Source organism: Bombus pascuorum, chromosome 2 (genome assembly GCF_905332965.1).
Source record: "Bombus pascuorum chromosome 2, iyBomPasc1.1, whole genome shotgun sequence".
NCBI lineage: Eukaryota > Metazoa > Arthropoda > Insecta > Hymenoptera > Apidae > Bombus > Bombus pascuorum.
The window spans coordinates 12,338,904-12,362,493 of record NC_083489.1 but is presented as its reverse complement, the minus strand read 5'-3'; the positions used below and the strand labels follow the sequence as shown (position 1 = coordinate 12,362,493).

General features: G+C 39.7%; 1 protein-coding gene across 4 annotated transcripts in view; it reads left to right on the top strand.

Annotated features, from left to right (window-relative positions):
- LOC132916537 (WD repeat-containing protein 47) overlaps positions 1–23,590 on the top strand; it is a 79,850-nt gene that overhangs the window by 5,663 nt on the left and 50,597 nt on the right. For 3 of the 4 annotated variants that reach the window (XM_060976631.1, XM_060976629.1, XM_060976628.1), the window contains exons 2-4: positions 19,260–19,959; positions 20,147–20,750; positions 20,843–21,191. In XM_060976631.1, coding sequence (XP_060832614.1) covers positions 19,279–19,959; positions 20,147–20,750; positions 20,843–21,191 — 1,634 coding nt within the window. In that variant the 5' untranslated portion in view covers positions 19,260–19,278. Of the gene's footprint in view, positions 1–6,987; positions 7,160–19,259; positions 19,960–20,146; positions 20,751–20,842; positions 21,192–23,590 lie in introns of those variants that run through there. The other variant, XM_060976630.1, reaches the window with a different exon arrangement.

The following is a 23,590-nucleotide window of genomic DNA, read 5'->3' as shown; positions in this document are numbered from 1 at the left end:
TAACACAGTAGACTTTATGTCTTTTAGCGAAGCTTTAAAAAAATACACGGAAATGTTCGATACTGTTAGAAACATCAGCGTAGCCGACATAATCGTTCGTATTACCATAGAACCGTAACGCACGGATGTTTTCAGTTAAGGGTTAAAGTCCTGCTCGAGTTACGCGGAATTACACTAATGTCCCCCTTTACCCCGATAGGTGCACGAAATCTAACGGACACGACGATCAGACTAAAAAAGCCGCACTTAACGTTACGCGAGGTTCTGCGGTCGGAGCTGCACTGCAAGAAACAACGTTATTTCACGGTATTGTTGCCGCGTCGCGCGAACAACTTCTTTCGAATGACTTCGACGTGACCGTCTAACCATTCTAACCGATCTAAACTTATCGTCGATAGAAAAACGAAGTTGAATCGTACGCGTGCCTTGACTCGAGAGCATTCCATTTCACGTGAAATTGTTTTTACTGCGCGTTTTATCGTCGAAATTCAAACGACAGGAAGCAACGTGGACGAACGTTTTTTAGGTCGGTGAAATTCAACGATCTTTCGTTTCTCCATCGTCAATAAACCAGCATGCTATTCCCTGGTACAGCGATCGAAAGTATACTCGATCGCGCTCTTTAGTCACGATCTCACCTGAAATCGTGCGGACGAAGGTCGCCACGAACTTGGCCTTCCACGTTGAAATCGTTCGTTCGTTCGTTTGTCTGTTCGTTCGTTTGTCCGTTCTTTCGTTCGTTTGTTCGTTATTTCGTTCTCGCGCGTATGCACGCTCGTGTTCCTCATTTATCGGTCTGTCGCTCAACCAAGAAGCGCAGAGCCGATAGCGACTCCAAAACATCGATTGCGGCGCCGACGCGCCAGTTGATTCGACCTTCCAAGTGCCTGTTGCCTGTTTCTTTAATTGTCTGCCTCTTTCGAAATCGATGAGTAACGGTTTATACGAAACAGTAATCTGTCGATTTTTCTTTCGAGCTCGATTACTCCACGGGAGTTTACATATTGCATCAAACGCGTCATTTGTCACTGAAAATCCATTCGGTACGCGAGAACGTTTGAGCACTCGTTAAGGCTCGTACTCGTTAGTGAACAGTTCAAAAACATTGTTTGCGCACAGCGTTTGCAAGATGTTTGCAAATATTTTTGTATCCACACTACGTGATATCACTGTGTTTCGCAAACATGTTTGCGAACTGTATGCAGTCAGGTGGTAAATAGACGACAAACTGCTCTTGAACTATGGTTATAGTGGATGTGTCTTTTTTAGCGAACTGTCGTTTTGACGAATGAAAATGTCTGTTAGTCATAAAGTGAGAAAATCGAGGAAAATCTACTTATCATCTTCATATATTTCAGTTCATCCTACTTCGTCAGAAAAAGCATCCAGCGTAACCATAACCTTATCCTCCACGATTTTCGTCGAGACCACTGCTAAGAGCGAGAAGGGGAGAATTATTTGTTCAATACGAATCGCGCTGATACGCATGTTTACGCAAAATCGATGTACACGAAGCCCAGCGACGAAGAATCATTGATACAACGCAGACTTAACGATTACGAGTGGGTTAGTAGCAATGTTGGGTGTGCTCGACAATTTCTCGATTTTTAGCGTTTTTTTATCATAATTTAATTGGGTCTGCTAAAACTAGTCTGTACACTTTTGGCTTGAACTATTTAAATAATATGAAGAAATTACAGTTGAGGAATCATTCAATCGTATGAAAAGGTACTTGTTGATTTTGGTTTACGTACTTGCTTATTGACTTTATTTTATGTGTCGTGAAACGTGAATAAATCTTAGCTGTTGATACGCGAAACTTACGAATGCCGTATATCTTGATAGGAAAATGAAACTTTCAGATACTTCATTGTTATGAGTCTTTGTTAGATTAATTGGAGAAGTTTGACATTAAGCGAATTTCTAAGTTTTGAAGACTGAGAGTTGCGTAAGCAACTTTCAGTCGTAGTTTCAAGGAAGTTTCTATATAACCGGAAATTTCTAAATAAAAAGTTTCATGATGTAGCTGGTTCCTTTTCATCTGAGTTATATCGGTTTACAATACAAAGTAAAAGAAAAAGGAATCGGAAATGATACAGGTATAACGATTACCCTACAACCTATTAATATTCTGTGCCATATCCGGCACAGAAACGATTTCCTGTCCGCTTGTCTTCTCCCATCCGTTTCCACGATTTTCCATTGAAGGAAACATGATTTGCTGCATGTACGCTTTGATATTGAAGGGGGGAAATGTCGAAGATGGGAAGCAACGTGTGAACGTGTTGGGGAGAGGAAAAACACACAGTCAATTAAAGGAAGTACACAGCCCGGAACGAACGTTGCTCTGCGAATCGTCGCAGTTCTTGGTTACATTCGCGCGAAGCCGAATTTACATTGTCTTCTTTCGCTTTAATCTCCTTATAGGAACTCGAAAAGTAAATTGGATCGAACAATGGATAATAAATGTTTGCGCAGAAATGTCTGACATAATCGCGTAATAAGACTTTTAAACAGATATCGTTTCGATTTCAGTAATTAGCTTGAACTTTTCGTTCCTGGGTTTTGTTCGAGTGGTAAATGAACGTAGAAACATCTTTCATCTCCCCCCTTTGTTTTCATTGTTAACACGTTCGATTCGATTTCTCCGATTGATTCAATATCTCCCATTCAGAATAGAGTGCATAAAGAACGAGGAATATAGTCTATTCTCGCCTCGTTGATTAATATTTCCAATAGAGTTTCTCCATTGAATATTTCGAAACCGTCGAGAGTTTTTATCCAGAAATTTCTCTCTGCAACTTGTTTGGCTAATTGCTGTTTATCGCGTGCGTATTTCATCGAATCTGCCTTATTCTTAAATCGTTCAGACAACCATCGAGGAAATTCCAGATGCGTCCGAGAAATTGGTTCGAGGGAAGCCCCCTCTGTTTATTAATCGACTGCCTCGTACGTTTCACTTTCACCGTAAAACTGCCGCCGACAGCTGGTCGCAAATAATTTCCATACCCTCGTGCATCCATAATCGCGCGGATATCGTTTAAAAGCGCACAGACGCCGGTTATAAAGAGGCCACGAGTGTAATCGAGCGAATCGTGTACGAGAACGTTATTACTTTCTGCCTTTGCTCCTTCTTCGATGTGAAACATTCCGTAAAAATTGCATTCAAGGTGGAATTTTCAGGAAAGAATACAAGTCGTCAAACGCAAACGTATATATCTATAAGTTCCTTACATAGAAGTTGACCGTGAGCAATAAAGTTCAATGCGTAGGTGAAGGCCAAAGAAGGGTCAGAGAGATTGGTATACTATGTGAGAAACGTGTTATGCTTTGAGATACTGCTTCTTAGAGTTTTCAGGAGCGCAATATAAAATTTATAATCTCATGGAACGTTGTTTAAGGAAATGTGAGATTATATTTATCGCGATGTTGATAACGCGGTGCGAGTCAGACCCGAGCTACGTCGCTAGCTAATATGTTCATGGGAGGCTGTTAGAATATCCCGTCTTTTCACGGGATGGAGGACGAAACGCTTCGAGAGACGGTCGAGAGAAAATTTCAGCAGTAAATTCGTCGACATTGGTAAACTTTGCTTTTCCGAATGCAGACCTTGCAGTGAATAAGTAATACTAAAAATCCTGTAAATCGATAGCCAGTGTCTCTGTCATCTTGAGCGAGAAACGTATACAAGAAGAGTGTGTATACTGAATTAGCTGAGTGTATAATGCAATAACCTCTTGTAACGATACGCAGATGTTATTTAATCACAGAGACTAAACAAGTCTCTAATATGAATTATTAGTCACAGAGACTAAATACGTCTGTAGTCCCAGAGTCTTTGCGACTAGATAATACACACGGACGAAATACAATACACAGATTAAGTTTCTAGGAAACGTAGAATAAAGTTCGAAATTATCTCTTCAATTTATCATGTTTTAAACGTTGGGCGCTCTCGTAAGTATCACCGACGGTGAGTTACGTGTTTCTTTATTTTCATTCTAGATTCACCAAAAAGTCGATGGTTCCGCTGCTGTGACCTCTGCTCGTGAGTTATTTAAGTCTCTACCGTTACATCGACTAGGAAATGGCTGCGCTGTGGTTTTCGGACGGTTTCAGACTTTGTTCGTCTTTGCTTGGTGGAACTTTTGTTAGTTGGTTCTCAGCTGTTATTTCGTTTTCTGATGCTCGTTGTTTAATCACTCTTCTCGCGGGTGAACGACACACGGATTAAAATCCGTGACGAAACGAAAGTCGACGATAGTAAATTTCTTTTTGGTCTTCGGTCGTCATGAATGGCGAGCGTGAATAAAACATACTTGTCATTCGGAAACAAAGGGGTGGGGGATGGTTTGAGAGGAAGTCGATACGTTTTCAAAACACGTATTTTATACACTAAATAATCTGATTTTCTATGAGCTGACATGAAACTTCGTGGTGTATACGGAGCCAACCTTCTTCCGTAGATCTTGCGTGTCTTCATTTATGCAAGATACCCGGCTTCTTTCTCATTTTCTTCTTTAACCTTGAAAATATTATCGCAGTATCATATTTTCTTCCTTATTACCGGAGATTATAGTAACAAACAGCAATTGCATGATAATTTGAATGTACTTGGCGATTCCTCGTTTGATGGTAATTGATACGCTATACATCACGCTGTGAATGAAATTGCGAATAGTATCGATCGTGAGTCGAGTCAGGTGATGTTTTATCGTTGCTCTTTATTTACTGTCACAAGATTTCCTGAGAGTAAAATTTCGAAGTAATGGAATTTCGACGTTTCTTTTGAGAGACGTCATTTATATCGAATGAGACTGCAATTCCTTGATGATGGCCGCCGTTTGTGTACCGCAGGAATGTGCGGTTACATAGAATGCAAAATGATCGCCTACCACCATTTAATCCTCTTTCAGAGCGAAAACTTGCGGGGCTACGTGGCGTATGTACGAATTAGCATACGACGTTATTTCATACGTCAAACCGTGTAATTCTATTGTTCATCGTAAACGTTACACCATAGGAGAAATTGGCTCGCGTCGCCATTCATATTTATTAACGCATCACGACTGATGTTTGCAAACTTGTTATCATTTTGCAATTTGTATCTATACTGGTAGTGACAAACTCACAAAAATATTTGCACGCATACCATAGAAAATCTCTATGTGCAAATAATGCTATAAAGAAAATTTTGAAATTGCATTAGCACTTGCACACGTGCACGTAATACACAGGTGTCTATAAATGTTCGAATACTTTCGTGATTGTGTGCACACTTACCTTATCTGTACTTTGCATAACATTGGTGTGTGATAATCGTGAACATTCCAATTAATTGATTAATCTAATTAACAATTTGTAAATGCTCGTTTTTACAAGATGTTAAATCTATCATCTACACTTTGTACGCTTTTTGACTTTATATGTATCATAATTGAACCGTGAAAATCGTGGCGTGAAAAATTGGTTGGTTCGCGATTAGGTGATTACGATTATCGTAATTATCATGGAAAGAACGGATGGATTCTGCTTACTACGTTATATGCTAATCGAAGTGTCAAGGAACAGTGCGTGCCGAGTACTTCCGGCAGATAAGTAGTTGGCGTGGTCGAGTAGATGGAATAGCGAGCGAGGGGTAGTCGTTTAATTGAATCTCCTTTCTTCGAGAGTACACGCTTCTTTGTTAACCCTTTCGTTACTTGAACAATAGGATTAAGACACGAACTCTCCCTATTGTGAAACAATAGTCGGAGGAAAATGTTTCGTTCAAAAATATTTCAAGCCTCTGATAAGTTTAGAGCAACTATACCGTTTTCATTATATGTTACAGTATATAATTGGAGCAGGAACGTGTAATATGCTTCAAAAAGAAAAAAAGTTATGATATAATAGACTTTTATTCTTCAAATTAATTTCAGTTGCGGTAGAGTTGCGAGATAACAAGAGTTACGTGTTAAATTATTCGATTCGCCTGGAAACTTTTGATCTTGATCAAAATCCTGCGTGTAGTTCCTATGTTCTTTTTATATTCAAAAGTGGTAAGATCTGTACGGTTTCGTTTAGGCGGTAAATTAATAGTCGCGAATGAAAATTAATCTCGGAACTATAAAAAACGCTGGGATTATTTATTTATGAAGTTTTTAATGAACAGGACGAAGTTAATTGTTATTACTCGCTTATGAATTATTTATTATCTTTTTAATAGGAGTCAAGTTATATCTTTTTTATTTCGTTTCTTTATATCGAGTATAAGTATCGTTTACGTATTTTCCACGTATAACTTTCATTTCGATATAAATTTGTCTCTCATCAAATTACTCTCTACCATTAATTACATCTTCCTTTCTCGTTCAATATGGACCAGGGTACTCCAAGAATTCTCCAGTGACGTAATCGAGACATTTTTTATCCTTCACCTAGACCATGCCAGACTCTCTAGAGATCGATTCTGTCCTGTACCATCTTCCATATAGTATACTTGCTCCACGTTGCGTGGGCTGCTTCTATTTAAAATTTAACACGAAAGTATCAGCTCTTACATGTCTGCTATTTTGTTTTTTAATTGAAACAGAAAATTGTGATTTTACAGGGTGGAATAAAAAAGGTCATTATCTAAATATTGGAATCTTCATGAAATCTTATCTCATTTCAAAATTGGAAATTAAATAAAAGCAAATAAATTTCAACACTTTTTCAAATACTAGTGTAATAAAAATTGCAAAAATTCATACAAATTTGTTACTTGTATTTCCTTACTTCAAATAGATTTATCGTTATGAAACTCCGGTTCGTTCGAAACGTTTGTTCGAGGAGCTCGAATAGTCCACAAAGCGTTCGATCACAGCATTGCGATTCAGCAGTTTCGAGTTTCGAGATAGCATTCATCTTCCGCGAGGCATTTCGACGCGTGCGACGGTCTGCGTATAGACGCGCGTTTCGGAGATACAGGCGCCGTCGCAGAAGCGATTCGACGCCAGGCGTCGAGTCAGTGTTTCTTGCGACGTCGTTCGTGCACTTCAGCCACGTGCTTCCGGTTCTGTGCTTCCGTTCGCCGTAAGATTTCGTGTGTGATTGTGATGCGTATTCCATTGAATCATTCGACCTCCTTACGTGTTACGTGAATGTCCACAACGTGCAAGCAGACGATCAAGAGGAAGTAAATACGTAGTTTCTTTGTACAAGCCAATCCCAATAGTTTGTCTCCAACATTTATCTTTCGATGAAATTTAATTTTACATTGGATCACGTTATTTCATAATTAAACATTGGATATTTGAATTATAAATTGATATATTATACAAATTTGTTTCGTCCAAGATTAACAGGTTTTATTTTATGATTTGCATTGTTGCAAGATTGTAGATTTAATACCAATCGAATGAATTAATAAATCACTCGGGTATCTCTGATAACGAAAGATCACAGATAACAACAACGGTAGTCGTATCTCGACTAATATTATGATTTCCGTACGCGAAACGACAAAGTATCACGAGATCTATTCTCTGCCTAGACGAGACGATGTAAGGTTAATTTGTTTTAATGAAGGCTAGTTTCTGCGAAACACCGCGTGAATTGTTCTACTCTACATAGCAAGTGTTATGTGTTAACTCTATCCCCGCAGGTTCCAGCGATTTTTATGGAGTCGTTCTACCATTTTCTAGACCGAGATATGGGCTCCCTATGTGGGTGGGGGGTAGGGCTTTTTTTCGCCCTAATGTGGGATACGTATAATTTACACGGCGAACCGCGAAATCTGCTTTCCACCCTTGCGATCCGCTTACATAATCACGTGCTTTGCACAAATCATTCAAACTGGTCGCGAAAAGCTGATTCCGACGCGTATTATCGACCGTATTAGGGAACGATCCGGCCGTGAAACGGTGGAAAGATCGATCGTACAGGGGATGCGAACCGACAGATTGGATTTCCAGGGGCACGAGCGTCGCGGTTTGTATGCCTTCGTTGATACATGCGTCGCTGTTACTAACGCGTCGCTCCCCAGCGTACGATAACGTTCCAACGATGTGCCGTGTAAATTCGCTTGTACCCATTTTGTATAAAATTTTCCCGAATTGTTGCGTCACTGCGGAAATTTGTCAACGTCACCGCCCGCCTGAAAAATTAAATTAACACGCATCGACCGGTGGTTACGATGGTTGTGGCTTGAAACGTGCAAAATATAAAATATTTTGTAAGCTAAAACGAGAACAAAAAGTTATCGTCAACTATTTTAACGAACGAAACTTCTTTATACGGTGTAAAATATTGCGTGTTCGTTGGAGGTGCCCTAAAATGCTTTCTAAAAAGGCTACTACAGATGAACGATCGACGAGACATCGTGCTTTTTCACGATGGCGGTAATTTACGAGTCTGGAGGTTTATCGGAGGACCTCCTAAGCTGAACTTCATCCTCTCTGTTCAATTCTCCACACGACTATAGAGAGCGACGGTTTGATAAATCACGGCGAGCTACTTTCGCGCTTTATCGACCACGTCGGGGCTGATTCGTCCGCGAGACAATGGACGAGGGCGGCGAGGACTCGTTAGAAAGTAAGGGTGCCGCATGGACGCGTTCGAGTAAGCCTCGATCTACCCCAAGAGCAAGGCCACGCTTAAAACGGGTCTTTAAAGAGAAAGAGCTTTGCTGTTTTGATGAATATTGACATCGACTATGACTTCAGTAAGATATTCGTAATATCGAAAAATATGCGTTGCGGTTTACGAAAACATATGAACACTTGCCATAGAAAACTTTTATATTTTATTACTTTAAGCGTTTATATTTATTTATTAATAACAAATTATTTATTATTAAACAAATATTTACTGCAAATATACACAAAATTATATGTTTAAAATACCATTATACAGCATAAGTAGTCATCTTAAACATGTAGGTGTTAAATCTGGGCCTCTTGATTATTGAGGTATTAATTATTATTATTAATATAATGAATAATCGACTGATATGTGTTAATGAAATTTCAAAAAATTTCATATAACACACGAAGGGTATTAAGGAATTAGAACACTTTCGTGAGCCGATGTATATTGAAAGATATGAGCGAAAATAAAAAAATGTATGTAGAAGATTTAGTTAAGAAATTGTTTCACATGTGTAAAATGTGAGGTTGAATGAGAAGAATTAAGCCGTGAACAGACCCTTCTGTGCTCATCCACGCTCAGAGCTTGCTGGCAATTAAAAAATCCATGATCCGTGCAGTTTGTGGGCAGGGGACTCGGTAAACAAAAGGGCACCGTCGATTGCGCCAGAGTGAATGGCACGCCACGATGCTGACGAATTACGTTGTCATTCTTCCTTCTGTGCGTACAGAGGAACGATGATGGTTAAGCTTGGATTGACAGGTCGTTGATCTTCTTCCTTCATACAAGTTGTCCCATGAATGTCGAATAATGTAGCAGTGTTGAGGATACTCGTGGTAAATGAACGGATAAATCGATAGGTACTGTTGAAATAGAGATTGGAAGTTAATAATGTTCGCTATGGCAGACTTAATCCGAAGTAAGCCAATTAATTTTTAATATAGATTATTTCTGAACGATAAAGATGACGAGGATAATACGATGAAGCAATTATAATAATAAAAGAAGAATCGAAATGTAGTTCGATGGATCAGCTTGTGTAATCATTTTCCTGGTCTTGTTGTTCATCGCACAATGGAAATAGCAGCAAGCCAGATATCGTATACAACCACTTTGTAAAATTACTCAGGAAAACGACGAGTATTCTGACTTTGTCTTGGCAAAGTTCCTCCCTTCTTTTCCCACTTTATCGTCTCAACGATTGGGAAACAGTTCGACAATATGCTTGCTACTTTTCTGCTTCCCACGATCTCACGCTTCCCACACGCTCGACCCTGCTTCTGCAATCGCTGCTCACCTCGTTCGAACTTGACGAACAACTTCATACATTCTAGCAGCCTATCTAACAATATCATCGCCACATTTTTCACCTACTTTCGAGCAATTCTTTTACCAAAACGCTAAAACTCATTATACAAGCGTTATTACACTGAAAACTTGCCAAATTGAAGTTTTCGCGATGATATCGTTAAGACAAATCTCGTCTAGTATAATACGTCGTCGCGTTACAACTGACTTTCTAGAGAAGCAATTTTTTAAGCGTAACAAGAGATCGGCCGATTTGGCTCGCTTTCAGTCTTTCGAAAGTGATTAACCTATTTGCATCCAACGTAGCTCGAGAACGTTGGAGGCGATCCGCGATAGCACATCGATTTTCTTAAAAAGTCAAACTCATCGTGGGGAAATTCTGTTTCCATCGAAGACATCGTGAAAATAGGAAACTCTCAAACGTGTTAATCACGCGAGTGACACGCATGCAACAACGAGTTTCACGTTCGTCTCGTAATCGACACGCATTTATTTAGCAACCGTTAATGTAAACGCGCAGTGAGATTTACAAGGAAACGAATGTCTCGTGACGACACACACGGTCTTCGTCCGGTTAAATGAGGCTTTCGCGATTTCCCGGAGGCGGCAGCCTTCTCGAGGAATTGGTGTCGCGTGAAAAAGGAGGAAAAAGTTGTCACCGGCTAGCTATCTTCTTGAGTAAACGCGCACCGGTACTACGAGCTTTCGGGTCAAAGGTGAACTGCTTGAATACCTCCATTACAGGCCGGGTAATGGTTCCTTTACTCGTGCACCAGTATGAAGAAAGCACGCCACACGGCTTTGAACCACGAAGGGACCGGATACTACCCTTCTATAAATCGCTATGGCGCTCCATGCAGGTAAACGTACCGAATCGAACCGTGTCCGACGTCGTGTCCGAGGCCGTTGGTCCACATCGTTGTAATATTCCGTGACTACGAGAACCAAGCTATCCAACTTATTTCAAGGTGGTCCGAGAAACAGGCTAATTATTTTAACAGAGAATTTACGAGTGTCTGGTTTCGGTGCTAGATAGGTACGTGTGGTGTTTTAGAAGAACTCGGACTGCTCGAAGCTTCCAGGTATAAATCGTGTCGGTAGATAAGACGCAGCCACTAGCATCGTATCTTTGTTACCCAAACTTTCTGACGAAATATCCTGGAGAATGAGTGGAATACTTAAGGACAAGTTTTGACCTGAAAACACGAGGTTTGTGAAGTTGTGAAAGTTTTCGTGAATCGGTTTTAATTAAAGATTACTGCACGATCAGGTTACGTTTTGATCGTATATCTGTAATTACGTGAAACGATATAACGTATGATTTTACAAGACGAAACCCAAGAACAAAATTTCTATATTTGCACGAAGAATTTCTAATCTAACTATTGAAAAAAATGAAATTTCTGACGTTTCATTGGATCGTCTATGCGTTTTATTAATGGATTTATTAATCAGAGAGGCGGCACATGCATATCGATTACCCGTGAATGTTATCGAATAAATTAATCGGACATTTGAATCGCGTATACGTAATAGTGTCACGGTGGCCGTCTGGACGTCTGAAAGCCGGAATTACGAACGCAGCGAGGAGCCGAGAAACACCGATAGTAAAGGATCGTGGACTGGCTCTGGCATTAAACGCCGCCAGCCGGCATCGAAAAGATGGAGGAATGACCGAGGCTTTCAAAGCCACCGAGAGATTTTCAAACTTCGCTCTTTGTGTCTTTGCTCCTTGGCTAGGGGCAATGCGCTTCGCGAGCCATAGAACCGACCTGTTTTTACCTTCGTTCAAGAATACAAATTAAAGAGCGTTTCTCTATTTTTTCTTCCTTTCAGCGGCCTGCTCATTTTTTCTTTACTTTCGTTATCAGTCTAACAACTGCTCTATATGTTGGCCTTGGTAGGAAAACCCTTTTTACACCAAGCTTGTAATATTTGATAGTATCGATTTTCTGTACTTTTTTGCATTTGAAAAATCTACTTTTTTTTTTGGAAATTCTAGCTTTTGGGAATTAAAGAGTTTGCAGTAATAAAGAGGCAGCTTCGATATTAAAATTTTATTTCTAGGGAATATTCAAACGTGGAAAAGTTTATTACTATGGATATTAGTTGACTATGAATTTATAACACGTTTGAAAAGATGGTTTGATTGTGGTTGATCTTCAGTTGGTCGTTGTTGGTTTATTCAAATTACTGGGAAGTAGAGCTATTTCTTTATCGCAGTACCCCTTCCATTGGAATTTTACAAATATTATATTTTTTGGAATTGGAAATTGTACATCTTCTACGTACAGTATATCATACATGAAGTTCTTCGTATTTTTCCGTGTGCCTATTCATAAATCTTGCTTTATAAAGATTATAATATATCGATCTTGATCATGTTGAACATTTACTGTTTTGAAAACAAGTAACAATTGGACGCATTTACAATGGGAGGCAGTATATGTGTATCGAAATACGTGGCGTTGTTACTCACTGTTCTTTTGCGAACGAAATATCGATCGATAGTTTTGTTTGGTAAATGCCGACTCCCCTTAACTAGTATCTAATTATAGTCGTTTAGAGTCACTTGTTACGAGAATAACGATGAGTTTGCATAGGTCGTTATAGGACGGTAAACGTGGTGGAACAATTTGTGGACGATTCGCAATTTCCGCTCAATAAACGCACTTCCCCATCGATTTCGTATCAATTAACCATTTTAATAAGTAGACGGTCAACGTTTATGAATAACTGGCAGCGCGCTGCTTGGTTTGCGTAGCGAATTACGTACACTAAGAATCGATGGCTATAAAAAAAACAAAAACTTTCATCGGTAAAACTTTCGTTCCATTTACCCATTATTGACAATCGTGTCTGGTTATTGACTCTCACACAACGTTATATTCCGATGTAATCACCGTTTAGTTCGCTACTGAATTCTTTCTCTAAGGTTTCTCCTCCACTACATTTTCTTTGAAAATCAAATTCAATTACATATATCTGTTTATTCAGATCATAAAAAGGAGAGAAAGAGAGGGATTAATAAAGATGATTTATTCACAGTTCCACAATAGTTTCTATGGAGTTTTACATGATAGAAAGAGAGTTTTTCCTCTGTGAACAAACTCGTTAAAGTATAAATGGAATTTTCAAAAGATTTGTCGCAAAAAAAGAACCGAAATCTGTGAGCTTCAGCTTTTTCAAACTTCTACAAAATCCGCTTCGTTTGAAAAGTACGTGGATTCGTATAACCTGTTCAATCGTCGATAGTAAAATTGCTCGTTTGAGATCGAAATACAAGGATCACGGCGTAATTAAAACGAAATTGGAGTCGAATTGTTTGCCTGGTAACGAAAGCCGAGTAAACCCGTGACGGAGCCGGCTGAAACATAAGCGGAACAGTGCTGAGAAATTTAGTTTCGATTATATACCACGAAGCATCGATAATCGCGTGGCTAAAATTATACCGCGTTTTACGTCCTGTGTTTTGTAATTTTACAGTGCACTTTAAACGTCTCGCCATCTTTTTATTGCCATCGCGTTTCCAATGTAGGTTTACGACCATTTTAAAGTATAACACGAATCGTCAACGATTATTCGATCGTTTTTCTTAATTAATTTCATCGCTTAACAGTATCCTTCTCTTCTTTCGAAACTAAATTAAGCTACATCGATCTTGTACTTTTTGGACTTCCATATTTTTTGCCTCAATGAAGTTGATTGTATTTCATCAAGCTAAAAAAGAGAAATCGACTGCACTGTCTTCGATTTTGAATAATTATCGTTTTGGCTTCCTTTCACTGGCAATTCTTTCTAATTTTTTTCGAGTCTCGAAGCTGAGAAATTGCAAATAAAAGGATCGACGATATGGCTTCGTAAAAATACCTAACCGTTGTTCCTTGTCAACTGCAACAGCTATTCATAGCACAGACATCGATACTCTTGTCCGCCAAAGGACAGATACCCTCTACTCGAGCAACATTGTACGATTGCTAGATTCAACCGTTAAAACCGACCATTAAATCTCACGGAATTGATCGACGAATAAAAGTATGATTCTTCCCATTCCGATTTCGATTGTAACTTTTACCTTTCAAATTACCGCATCGAGAACGCGAATTATACCACTGCGAAGACACGGCATGAGATTTTTCCCAAATCTCACCAAGTTTCACAATTTAAAGGGAAATTAAATGTGGCTGCACGGCAAGAAGTAGCCGCAACTCTCCTTGCGAAAATTAATCTCCTGGGCGCCCGTGAAACGTTCTCTTTCCAAAAACTTGCTCGTTCTTCACCGTCCTGCTTCAGAACGCGCGGACGGGAAGCTCGCTCGTAAATGCTGAATTTATCCCCGGTTCACGTTCTCGCCTCGCCTATCCGCTTGCCCGTAATCGCTGGAGTGCATCTGCATAGCCCGTGTATTCTCCGAGGCACGTCTCTGAACTTCGTTACACAGAGTAATTTCCTTATCTCGTCGCTTGCACTTTCGACGAGCGTAACGAATGGCAAACACTGTTGAAATTTCGCAGCTTCGAAGAAATTACATTTCACGATGAACGAAGGGCGGAAGGGTTGGATACAAGGTTCGAAAGTTCGGGTCCCGAGCGAGAAATCAGAAATTGCTCGATCAGTGTTTGCCCTCCTTTTCCGGTTGCAGACACTCGATGCCCTCGTCGTGCACCGACCATACTTCTCGCCTCTCTGTTCGGGTCAATTAACGCTGCCGGCAAATTGTCCGAAATTGAATTTTCGTTCAGTCGCTCGGTTGTCTCGCAGCCGCAACCGCTGCTGCCGGGTCCGGGCTGTGAAACGTGTCCTCGACGAGAGTTCGCCGTCTTCAGCGTTAATATACTAATTAAGGAATAGTCGAGTTAATGGCAAGGAAATCTTACGCGATCTGGAAACGAGCTGAGTCAAGAAACCGTAAACGAACCGGAATGAAAGGTAATCTTTGGCTTTCTGCGAAAACTCGTGGATCATTGAGGAAAATTGTTTCTTATTTCTCTGGAAATGTTTGCGTAAAACCGACGAGTTAATAAATATTGACGAGAGGAGTGTCAAGTGATAGACGTATTTTCGAATTATTTCCGTGATTAAGCGATTGATGAGATGATAGTGAGATCCGGTTGGCAGACGAGCATTAAGGTTCGATTATGTGCAGTCTTCTTGTTAACGGCACGAGGTGTAACACTTTATGGGTAGGGAAGCTTTTAATAAACTTGACGGCGTTTATGCTTATACGTTTATTGAAGAATGTTCATCTAATCATCGATTAAGAACGATGAAATTTACATATACGTTCGATAGATTCTTAATTGACGTGTAATATTCGTGGAAAAATATAAAATATCGTGATATAAACATTTTATACAAAATCTAAAAAGTACAAGTATGTAGTTAAATTGCGTGGTCGTTTGATTTGCAAAGTCGAGATAGCATTTAAACTAATTGATATACGACAGGCTGTATATCATTGGTATCGAAACAAATTCTGTATGGCGAGTATGGGGACGAATATGGGCATGACCAAACATAATTACCTATATAATTACCGAAATCGCTAACAGAATAAGGTTGAGGTGCAACGGTGTACTGAGTGTTTGGCAAGTAATTTGTCTCCAGGTCAGTTGGCTTACTATAAACTTGCACGACTTGTTTTGCAGCGGGTTGTATCGGTGCTAAATTATTCGATGGCTCAGCGTGGTGGTGTACTTTGGTAGGAATCGTGATGCTGTAATCTTTTTGTGGCAGATTATCCTTGAATTTCCCGTGGTTATGCACGTGCTGGTGCACCTTTATTTTGTAAATATCCCCCAGCTTCATACCCAGTAGTTCCTTATGATTATTAGCTTCTTCCTGTTGAGGTATTTGCAAATAAATCCATATTCATTATTCTTCGTCAATTAACACGTTTATCAATTACGATATGTCTTATCATGATCCGAGTTAATAAGTACATACTTTTAGATTATGCATATCACACACGTTATGTAAGACGCGATATAAAATCACGAAAATGTGAAAAAATATTTTACAATTTAAAGTTATACAATAATAATAACAGGTATTGTGTATGAAAATTATTTGTTGGAAAATTATTTATAATGAATGGACTATGAATAATTTATGCGAGATTTAAAGACATAATACCTAAAAATAAATACAATATAAATACGAACTACCTAAAATATAGTATCCGTTATGACATTCAGTATGTGGAATAGATTTCTGTTGCGTTTATAAAAGTAGAAATTTACAGAAAAAAATATTCGTAGTCCTAGTTTAGTTGGTTTAGTAATATTAAGATCAAATCCGCAATGAACGTGTTAAAAGTCATTAGAATTTAACGGTTCTTTGTATGAAACAATTTTTGTATGGTTCATTGTGTGTATATAAAACAAAAATTCCTACCGTGGAAGTTCTATATTCGTGCTGACTTCCTACGTTATCAACTGGCGACGACTGAACGGAAGCAGAGATCGATCTGGAATCCAGGGAGTTTCTCTGATCAGAAATGCCTAACTGTTGCTGTTCTTGGGGGGAAATTTGTTGCAATAATAATGCGTGATGAAGATCTTTGTTGCCCATTAAAGTATCCGTGGTTTCTGTAGGAGTAGTAATTGGTATTTTCTGTGGCGTTTCTTGCTTTATTTCGATTGGTATTTGTTGATTATAGGCTGGTTTCAATTCCACAGGACGGTATTGTTGCTGCACAGGATACATGTTTGATGGTTTCAAGCCCAACAGTGAACCGCTCTGACGAGTATTCACGCGCTTCTCTGTGGAAACATCATTATTTGATAGAATTTATTCGCGATTTTTTATGAAGATTATTCGTAGGTAAAGAGTTGGGTAGTGAAAGATATGTAAGTCTAATTGATTTAGGTAATATAGTAGATAATAGGGCTATCTTTTATAACATAATTTGAAAAATGGAGCGAATATATTTTTGTCATTGATCAAAATGATCACGTTTGCGAATGGATCATTTGTAGTAGAATTCACATAGCTGTAATGCATATCATGAAAGTTCACCGATTTTTTCTCTTTTTATGATTTTTCACTCTTATAATACGAGATCACGACTAGATATGTAGATGGATTGATAAGAATTCATTGAACAAGGCCATAACTAATATTTCGTTTGAAATTCTACTATACATATATACGTCCAATAATCAGAGTATCTGTATCATTCAACTAGCCAACATTCCACATGTAACATTAATATTGTACTTGAAAATAATTATCTTACTCTCTTGATCTTGCAAATCAACGACCGATAACGAATCATCTAAGGGCGACTTCGTGGCCACATCATCGTGTTCGCTCCTTTGTACTCCATCGGGTTCTTCGCTTGGATTAGATCTTCTGTATCGATTGTGTGCTGCCTAAAAAAAAGATCGGTTAATCGATAATTACAGGAGACAGTGTTGAAGGTAATAATGAACTTTGCATGCTCACTGTAGAAGGATATTGATAATAGGGTAGAACTGCCCCGGGAATTCCTGCTGCTCCGTAGCTGTTCATATCAGACAGCAGTCGTCTATAAGCAGTCTTTGACATAGGTGGCAATATTACATGTTGAAACATCGGCGACATTGCTTGAGCGGGGACATGGTATGAATCCGAATACACTGGATAAAGTTCCAAATGATACCCTGGATCCATGTATCCCTGTTGTTGTACTAATTGTAGATTGCGTGATTGAGGATGTAATTCATGGTCTTTGTCTTCTAAAATTGGAGGAGTTTCAGGAGATTGAGTTATGGGCTGATATTCTTCCGGCAAATGTGATTTCTGTGTAGAGTGTGAATGTTCGTATCCAGGTTGTATCATGATGTCAGCCAGCGCATAGCGGACTAGGAAAATAGCCATTAAAAACTGAAATCAAATATTATCAAGTATGAACGTGATATTTTATAATTTAGTATAGATATTAAGATTTTAAACGTCAATTATTGCTATCTTACCATCGTTAATTGCCCCATTGTTGTACTTTACCGTTGATCGTTCAACAGTTCGATCGAATCTGCGCAGCGGGCTTTAAAGACACATAAATTAATGGACGAAGGTGCTGATGTCACGTATTTCATCTGGCACGCACTTTTGTCAAGCCAGCATGTTACAAACTTGGGAAATTTAGCAAATTCGCGGAAGACTTTTATGGGTCACTGTTTTACGAAATTTACATATTGCTTGACACCTGTATTGCTTTCATCGCGATTTCATATCCTATATATATATATATTTTTAATAAAAATGTATTTTCGGAGAAATCTTTCAGCCACAGAAATCACCTTTCGTTTCGTCGTATTTCATCTGGTCGGTGAAGCAATAAAAATCTCGTAATTCACACCCTTTGATCAAGAGCCGTTTCGAAAGAAACTTTCGGCACCATATGGAGGCAGTCGATAACAATTTTCCTCTTACCCATATTCTTCGCCAACGTCGTTCGCGCTTCGATTCCCAGCAAGTTGGATAGAAAAAGATTTCCAGAGGAATATAAAGTAGAAGATTTTACGGGGTTGCTCGAAATATCAAGTTTCTCCCTGCTGCATCGAGTCTGTAGGATTTTGCAACGAAATGGAATATCATCGTCATATGGTAGCCGCATAATAACGGCCCTCGTGTAAATCCATGTCATCGTTCCAATCTACTAAACGTTTCCGAGCCTTCCCGCTGTGCATATTTCATTCAAGAAGCAACTCGTGCCATTTCATAGTCTGACCGGTGAATCTATGAGTTAGATACATCGAAACGATATACAAACGGAAGCAAACGCGGGCGATTTTATGATTGAAATATTCACGCACAGGAAAGAGTAGTTTAGTAGGGGAATAGCAAATCAACGTCCGAATCTATCCACCCAGTTCGTGCGACAATCAGGGCGTGTCAGCAGGGCCGGTGGCCTCAAAGTGCAACGAACTTATAAAAGCAAGGATTTCGCACATTCCTTACGAGCGTAGCATTACTCAGTTTTGCAATAACACGTATCGTCTGAACAGCAATCCCGGTGAATCAGATCGTGATGCGTTGAACCTTAGTATTATCGATCGCTAAATTAGCATTGAGCAAAACAATTTCGATATCAACCTACCCACATTCTCGATTCGCATAATCTATATGTAGGTCTTTGTTTTTGTATTAACAGAAAATCGTTTTTTCCCTTAATTCTATATAATGTATAGATATAACCTATATATGCAAGCTGCATAAAATTGCTAGATGTTACGATATCATCGAAATTGTCGAGCCGTATTTCATTCGACCGTTTATCAATGAAATTTCTTGTAACTCGTCACGCTCGATACAAAAGGTCGAGGCTGTAATTCTCTGCTCTGGAAACTGTCCAGGTTGCGTATTCGGTACGTGATGCCGGCGGCGCACCTGACGCTGCGCGAGGAGGATGTGGTACGACTAACCTTGGAGTTCCTCCACAGCCGTGACCTTCACATCTCGCAGCTTTCGTTGGAACGAGAAACTGGCGTGATAAATGGTCAGTACAGCGACGACGTCCTGTTCCTTCGTCAGCTGATCCTCGATGGACAATGGGACGACGTGCTCGAGTTCATTCAGCCGTTGGAGGCGCTGCCGGATTTCGATATGAGAAAGTTCACCTACTCGATCCTCAGGCACAAGTACGTGGAGTTGCTGTGTATCAAGTCCGAGGCGAACTTGATCGCCGCCGGGACGAACGGGAGTGTCGACAATGCGGTCGAGGAGGTTGTCAAGGTTTTGAGCGACCTCGAGAAGGTCGCGCCATCGAAAGAAGAGTACAGCAGCTTGTGTCTATTGCTAACGCTACCGCGACTCACGGACCACTTGCAATATAAGGATTGGAATCCTAGCAATGCCAGAGTTCAGTGTTTTCGCGAGGTGCATCCGTTGGTTGAGAAATTTCTGCCTGGCGACAGAAAGAGCACCGACCCTGCTCATCCCGTCACCTCCGCGAAAAACGATCGGCTCATACAGTTGATCATCAAGGGTATTTTGTACGAGTCTTGCGTTAACTATTGCCAGGCCAAAGCTACAGGCTCGAAGGAGAGCGAACAGGTAACATTTGTTTTCATTTTATCTTTAAGTCGACTATTTTTTTATTTGAAATATTAGAACAGGTACTTCGAGTAATATTTATATTTGTACTTGAAGTACGTAGATACTATCAGATATATATTAACTTTACTTCTCTTTATAGTTTAAAGATATTCAACGATCATTAAAATATAAATTTGTATTACAGGTGGAAATGAACTTTTCCAGACTGTTAGACGGCTCAGTAGGTTTCAGTGATTCTGATTTAAGTCTGCTTTCATGGCTACAAAGTATACCGCCGGAAACGTTCGCCGTACCTTTCGCTCAACGAACGTTAAACGTGGATGTGGAACGGCTCGAGAGACCATCTTTGGAGACCTCCTGGACGGAACACATGTTGATCACCCCCATAAAGCCGAAAACCTTCCCGCATAGCGCGATGCCGTTCACCAGGCCAAGATCCGCCGCTGACATGATGTCTCGAAGTTTAGTGCCAGCTTTAGAAGCTGGGCTTGGACCAAGAAGTCCCGGGCCTAAAAATATGCCGATACCATCTGCGGCGCTAATGGCTCTGTCTACCGGTGATATAAACCCGATGTCAAGATCATCTTTCGCGAGCTTTCATCTAACCGGTTTTAAGAATAACAAATTAATGAACACCAGCGTGGACAGACTCTTTGAGAACGAGGGTGACGTCTTTCTTAGCTCGAGCTACGCTGAATTTCAGCAACTGCCTTCTATACAAGAAACAACGACCAACAGCCAGCCGAAAGCTCCGCCGAGGACGAGAGGACAATCGAAGAGTCCCGAGGGTAAGCTTGTTTATTCTTGTTTTTATTTATTAATACAGCAATATGCCATATAAATCGTTGTTTCTAATACTATTACATGCGTCTCATTTTAGGTATCAAAGCTGACCCTTCTGCAGCCTCCACGCCAGAGCGTAGAGTTGCAGGCAGAGAATCTCCCGCCCCATCGACGGCCAGAAGTTCGAGAAGAGATTCCTTGGCAGAAAAACCAACCGGAGTCGCGGCAAAGATCACGGAACCTACTGCGATGCCTGTTCGGGCGTCCCTAGGTGGAGAGCATCTCGAGCAGAGTTATAACGGCGACCTGTTTAAAGAGTACCAAAAGCAGAAGCAAAGGCTGCAGGAGAAGTTCCAGCAGAGAGAAAGGGAATGGGACGATTTGGTCAGACAATTGTCGACTCCGTTACCCTCTCAAGTCGTCGATAATAGACTTCAGGGAGATGGGTAAGTGAATGTTTTATTGTTAGCCAGTATAACAAACTTTCATATCGCCAGTATAATTTCGACAGTGATAAATATTCACTGTTTGATTTGATAGTTTTTTTTTTAATGTAAAGTATCCGATCGGTAAACGATAGGAGAGCAGAGAAACAAAAGCGCATTGTTTGTCGCGTTTCGATGCGCCGCTATTCAGTGGCCGGAGTGCTGACGATTATCACCACGAGGCAATCACGGAAAAGTGGTACGATGCTTCGAATTAACATTGGCTCGCTTCCCGGCGAGTTGCTCATGCGACAAAATGCAGACAAATACTGTTGTTTTCCGTGTGGTGTCTCGCAGGTTCTGCAGAGCACAGTCAATCAAACCGAGTAGTTGGCTACATTCTCTAACAGATGGCAGCAAAGGAATGCCTTTGTCGCTCTTATTATGGTACTAAAGCGTGGGCCGAGAATAACTTGTTCGGTCTAGACAGCAACGTGTGGCGCGGATCGAAATAGCAATTCTCCACAGGAAACGTTCAAAAGAAACCGGGATTATTTTGTTGATTTGACGATGCCCTTTGACCTTTGCTCTCTTATCGCAGTTCTATTTCTCTGTTTAAATATCGACTTCTAAGAGACGAGAGTTTACAGAGGTACTCAATACCGAATATGAATTTGAAAAGTTCTGCAGGGTCTATAAAAATATTTATTTATTAAAAAAATTCTTTTTTTTCTTTTTACCTTCGTGTATTACTTATAGTTCATTGAAAATGTGTTTCTTTTGAACGTTGCCGATCGTAGCAATTCTGTTTTCCCACGAGCTTACACACCGAAAACTTCACCGTAGACAAATCAGTAGCGGCGGGAAGTCATCCCTCGTAAGTGTCATGCACATTCCTTTTCGCGAACGAATAAACGGTCCCGGCTGTATCCTCGTAAATGTCTTGTAACGAGCTAAAATTACCATCGCCACGAGATGTCAAGTGCAATGTATCTTTTCTGCAAAGGCATATCGGTCGCATCCGGTGATAATAACTGAAAACGGCGTTTAAACGCCGATCCCGTGAACTTTCTATTCTACTCTATCAGCTTTAGTTCATCACTTTATCAAGATATTTACATAGAAGCAACATTACATTATACTTTACCATTCAGAATCATGAACCATTTTTTTTACCATTTTTTAAATTCATAGATTTCTAGATATGGATTCACCTTGCCTATTTTGTAACGGGTCAGAACATATAATTTCTGATATTTTATCGTATCTTTTGCCATCGTCTGTATGCAGTTCGATAACGTAAAATGACCTAAATAATTCTCAATGACGTTGTCGTAAAAAGCCAGTTCGCGGTATCGATGCGTCAAAGAAATGAAAGTGGAATTCAAACACGGTTCATTGGCACCGATCGTTGACATTGTTCCGAGTCCGGATACCGGATGTATGAGAATAAGTACGCGCACGTTGTCACAGGGAAATCGTGACCATACAGCTTCGTCATTGGTTTGGGCCCCATCGAAGGTTCTCGCTTCATGGTTTCGTTCTGCATATTTATGGTCTCATTGTCTCATTCATGTATACCGGTTCCTCATAAAACGCAGATGAATGTGCAAATTTCTGGTATGCGGTGTATCGTCTAGACGTTTCTTTTTCTTTGACGATGTAAATGCGAGTCTCTGAGTAAAGCTAAGAGTAAATTATTTCGTACAAACGTTCAGTATTTCGTAAATTTTACAAATAATTTCACTGCCTCGAATATACAGGTGAAATTAATAATTATACATATTTAACTTCTTTAATTTTTACCTATAATTTATTAAAACGAGATGTAAATGTATAGAGTTGTCTCAAAAGTTTCTTTCGTTTTATAAGGAAATAATAGATGCGCAACATTTTTTGTTTTATATTGTTTCGTTGAATTATGTATCCATTACTTTGAATTGCATTCCATTAATTTAATTATTGATCCATTTTATTTTATTGAAACAAAATTGAATTATGTATGATCCATTCTGATTTCAATAGAATAAAATGGATCATACATAATTCAATAAAATAATATAAAACAAAAAATGTTGTGTATTTATTATTTCCTTATAAAAGGAAAGAACGTTTGCGGCAACCTAATACGTAGCGAGGAGTAATTCGATGTGCATCAACGTGGAATTCGTTTAAGCAAAATTAATCGTAACTGCAAATGAAGCGAAATAACAGATACCAACTGTGCCTGAAGGGCATCCTCAGTCTGCAAAATGCTAATTACTGTGGATTGCTGGCGAACAAAGTTTAACTGATTTCAGAGGCGACAATATCGTGGTTGCAACGTGACGAGCTTGCGGTAGTCGGTTTCAATTTCTTGTATACGTATGCAAATGGTGTCGAATTATGACTGCATTCGGTTCTTAAACAATGAAGAATGG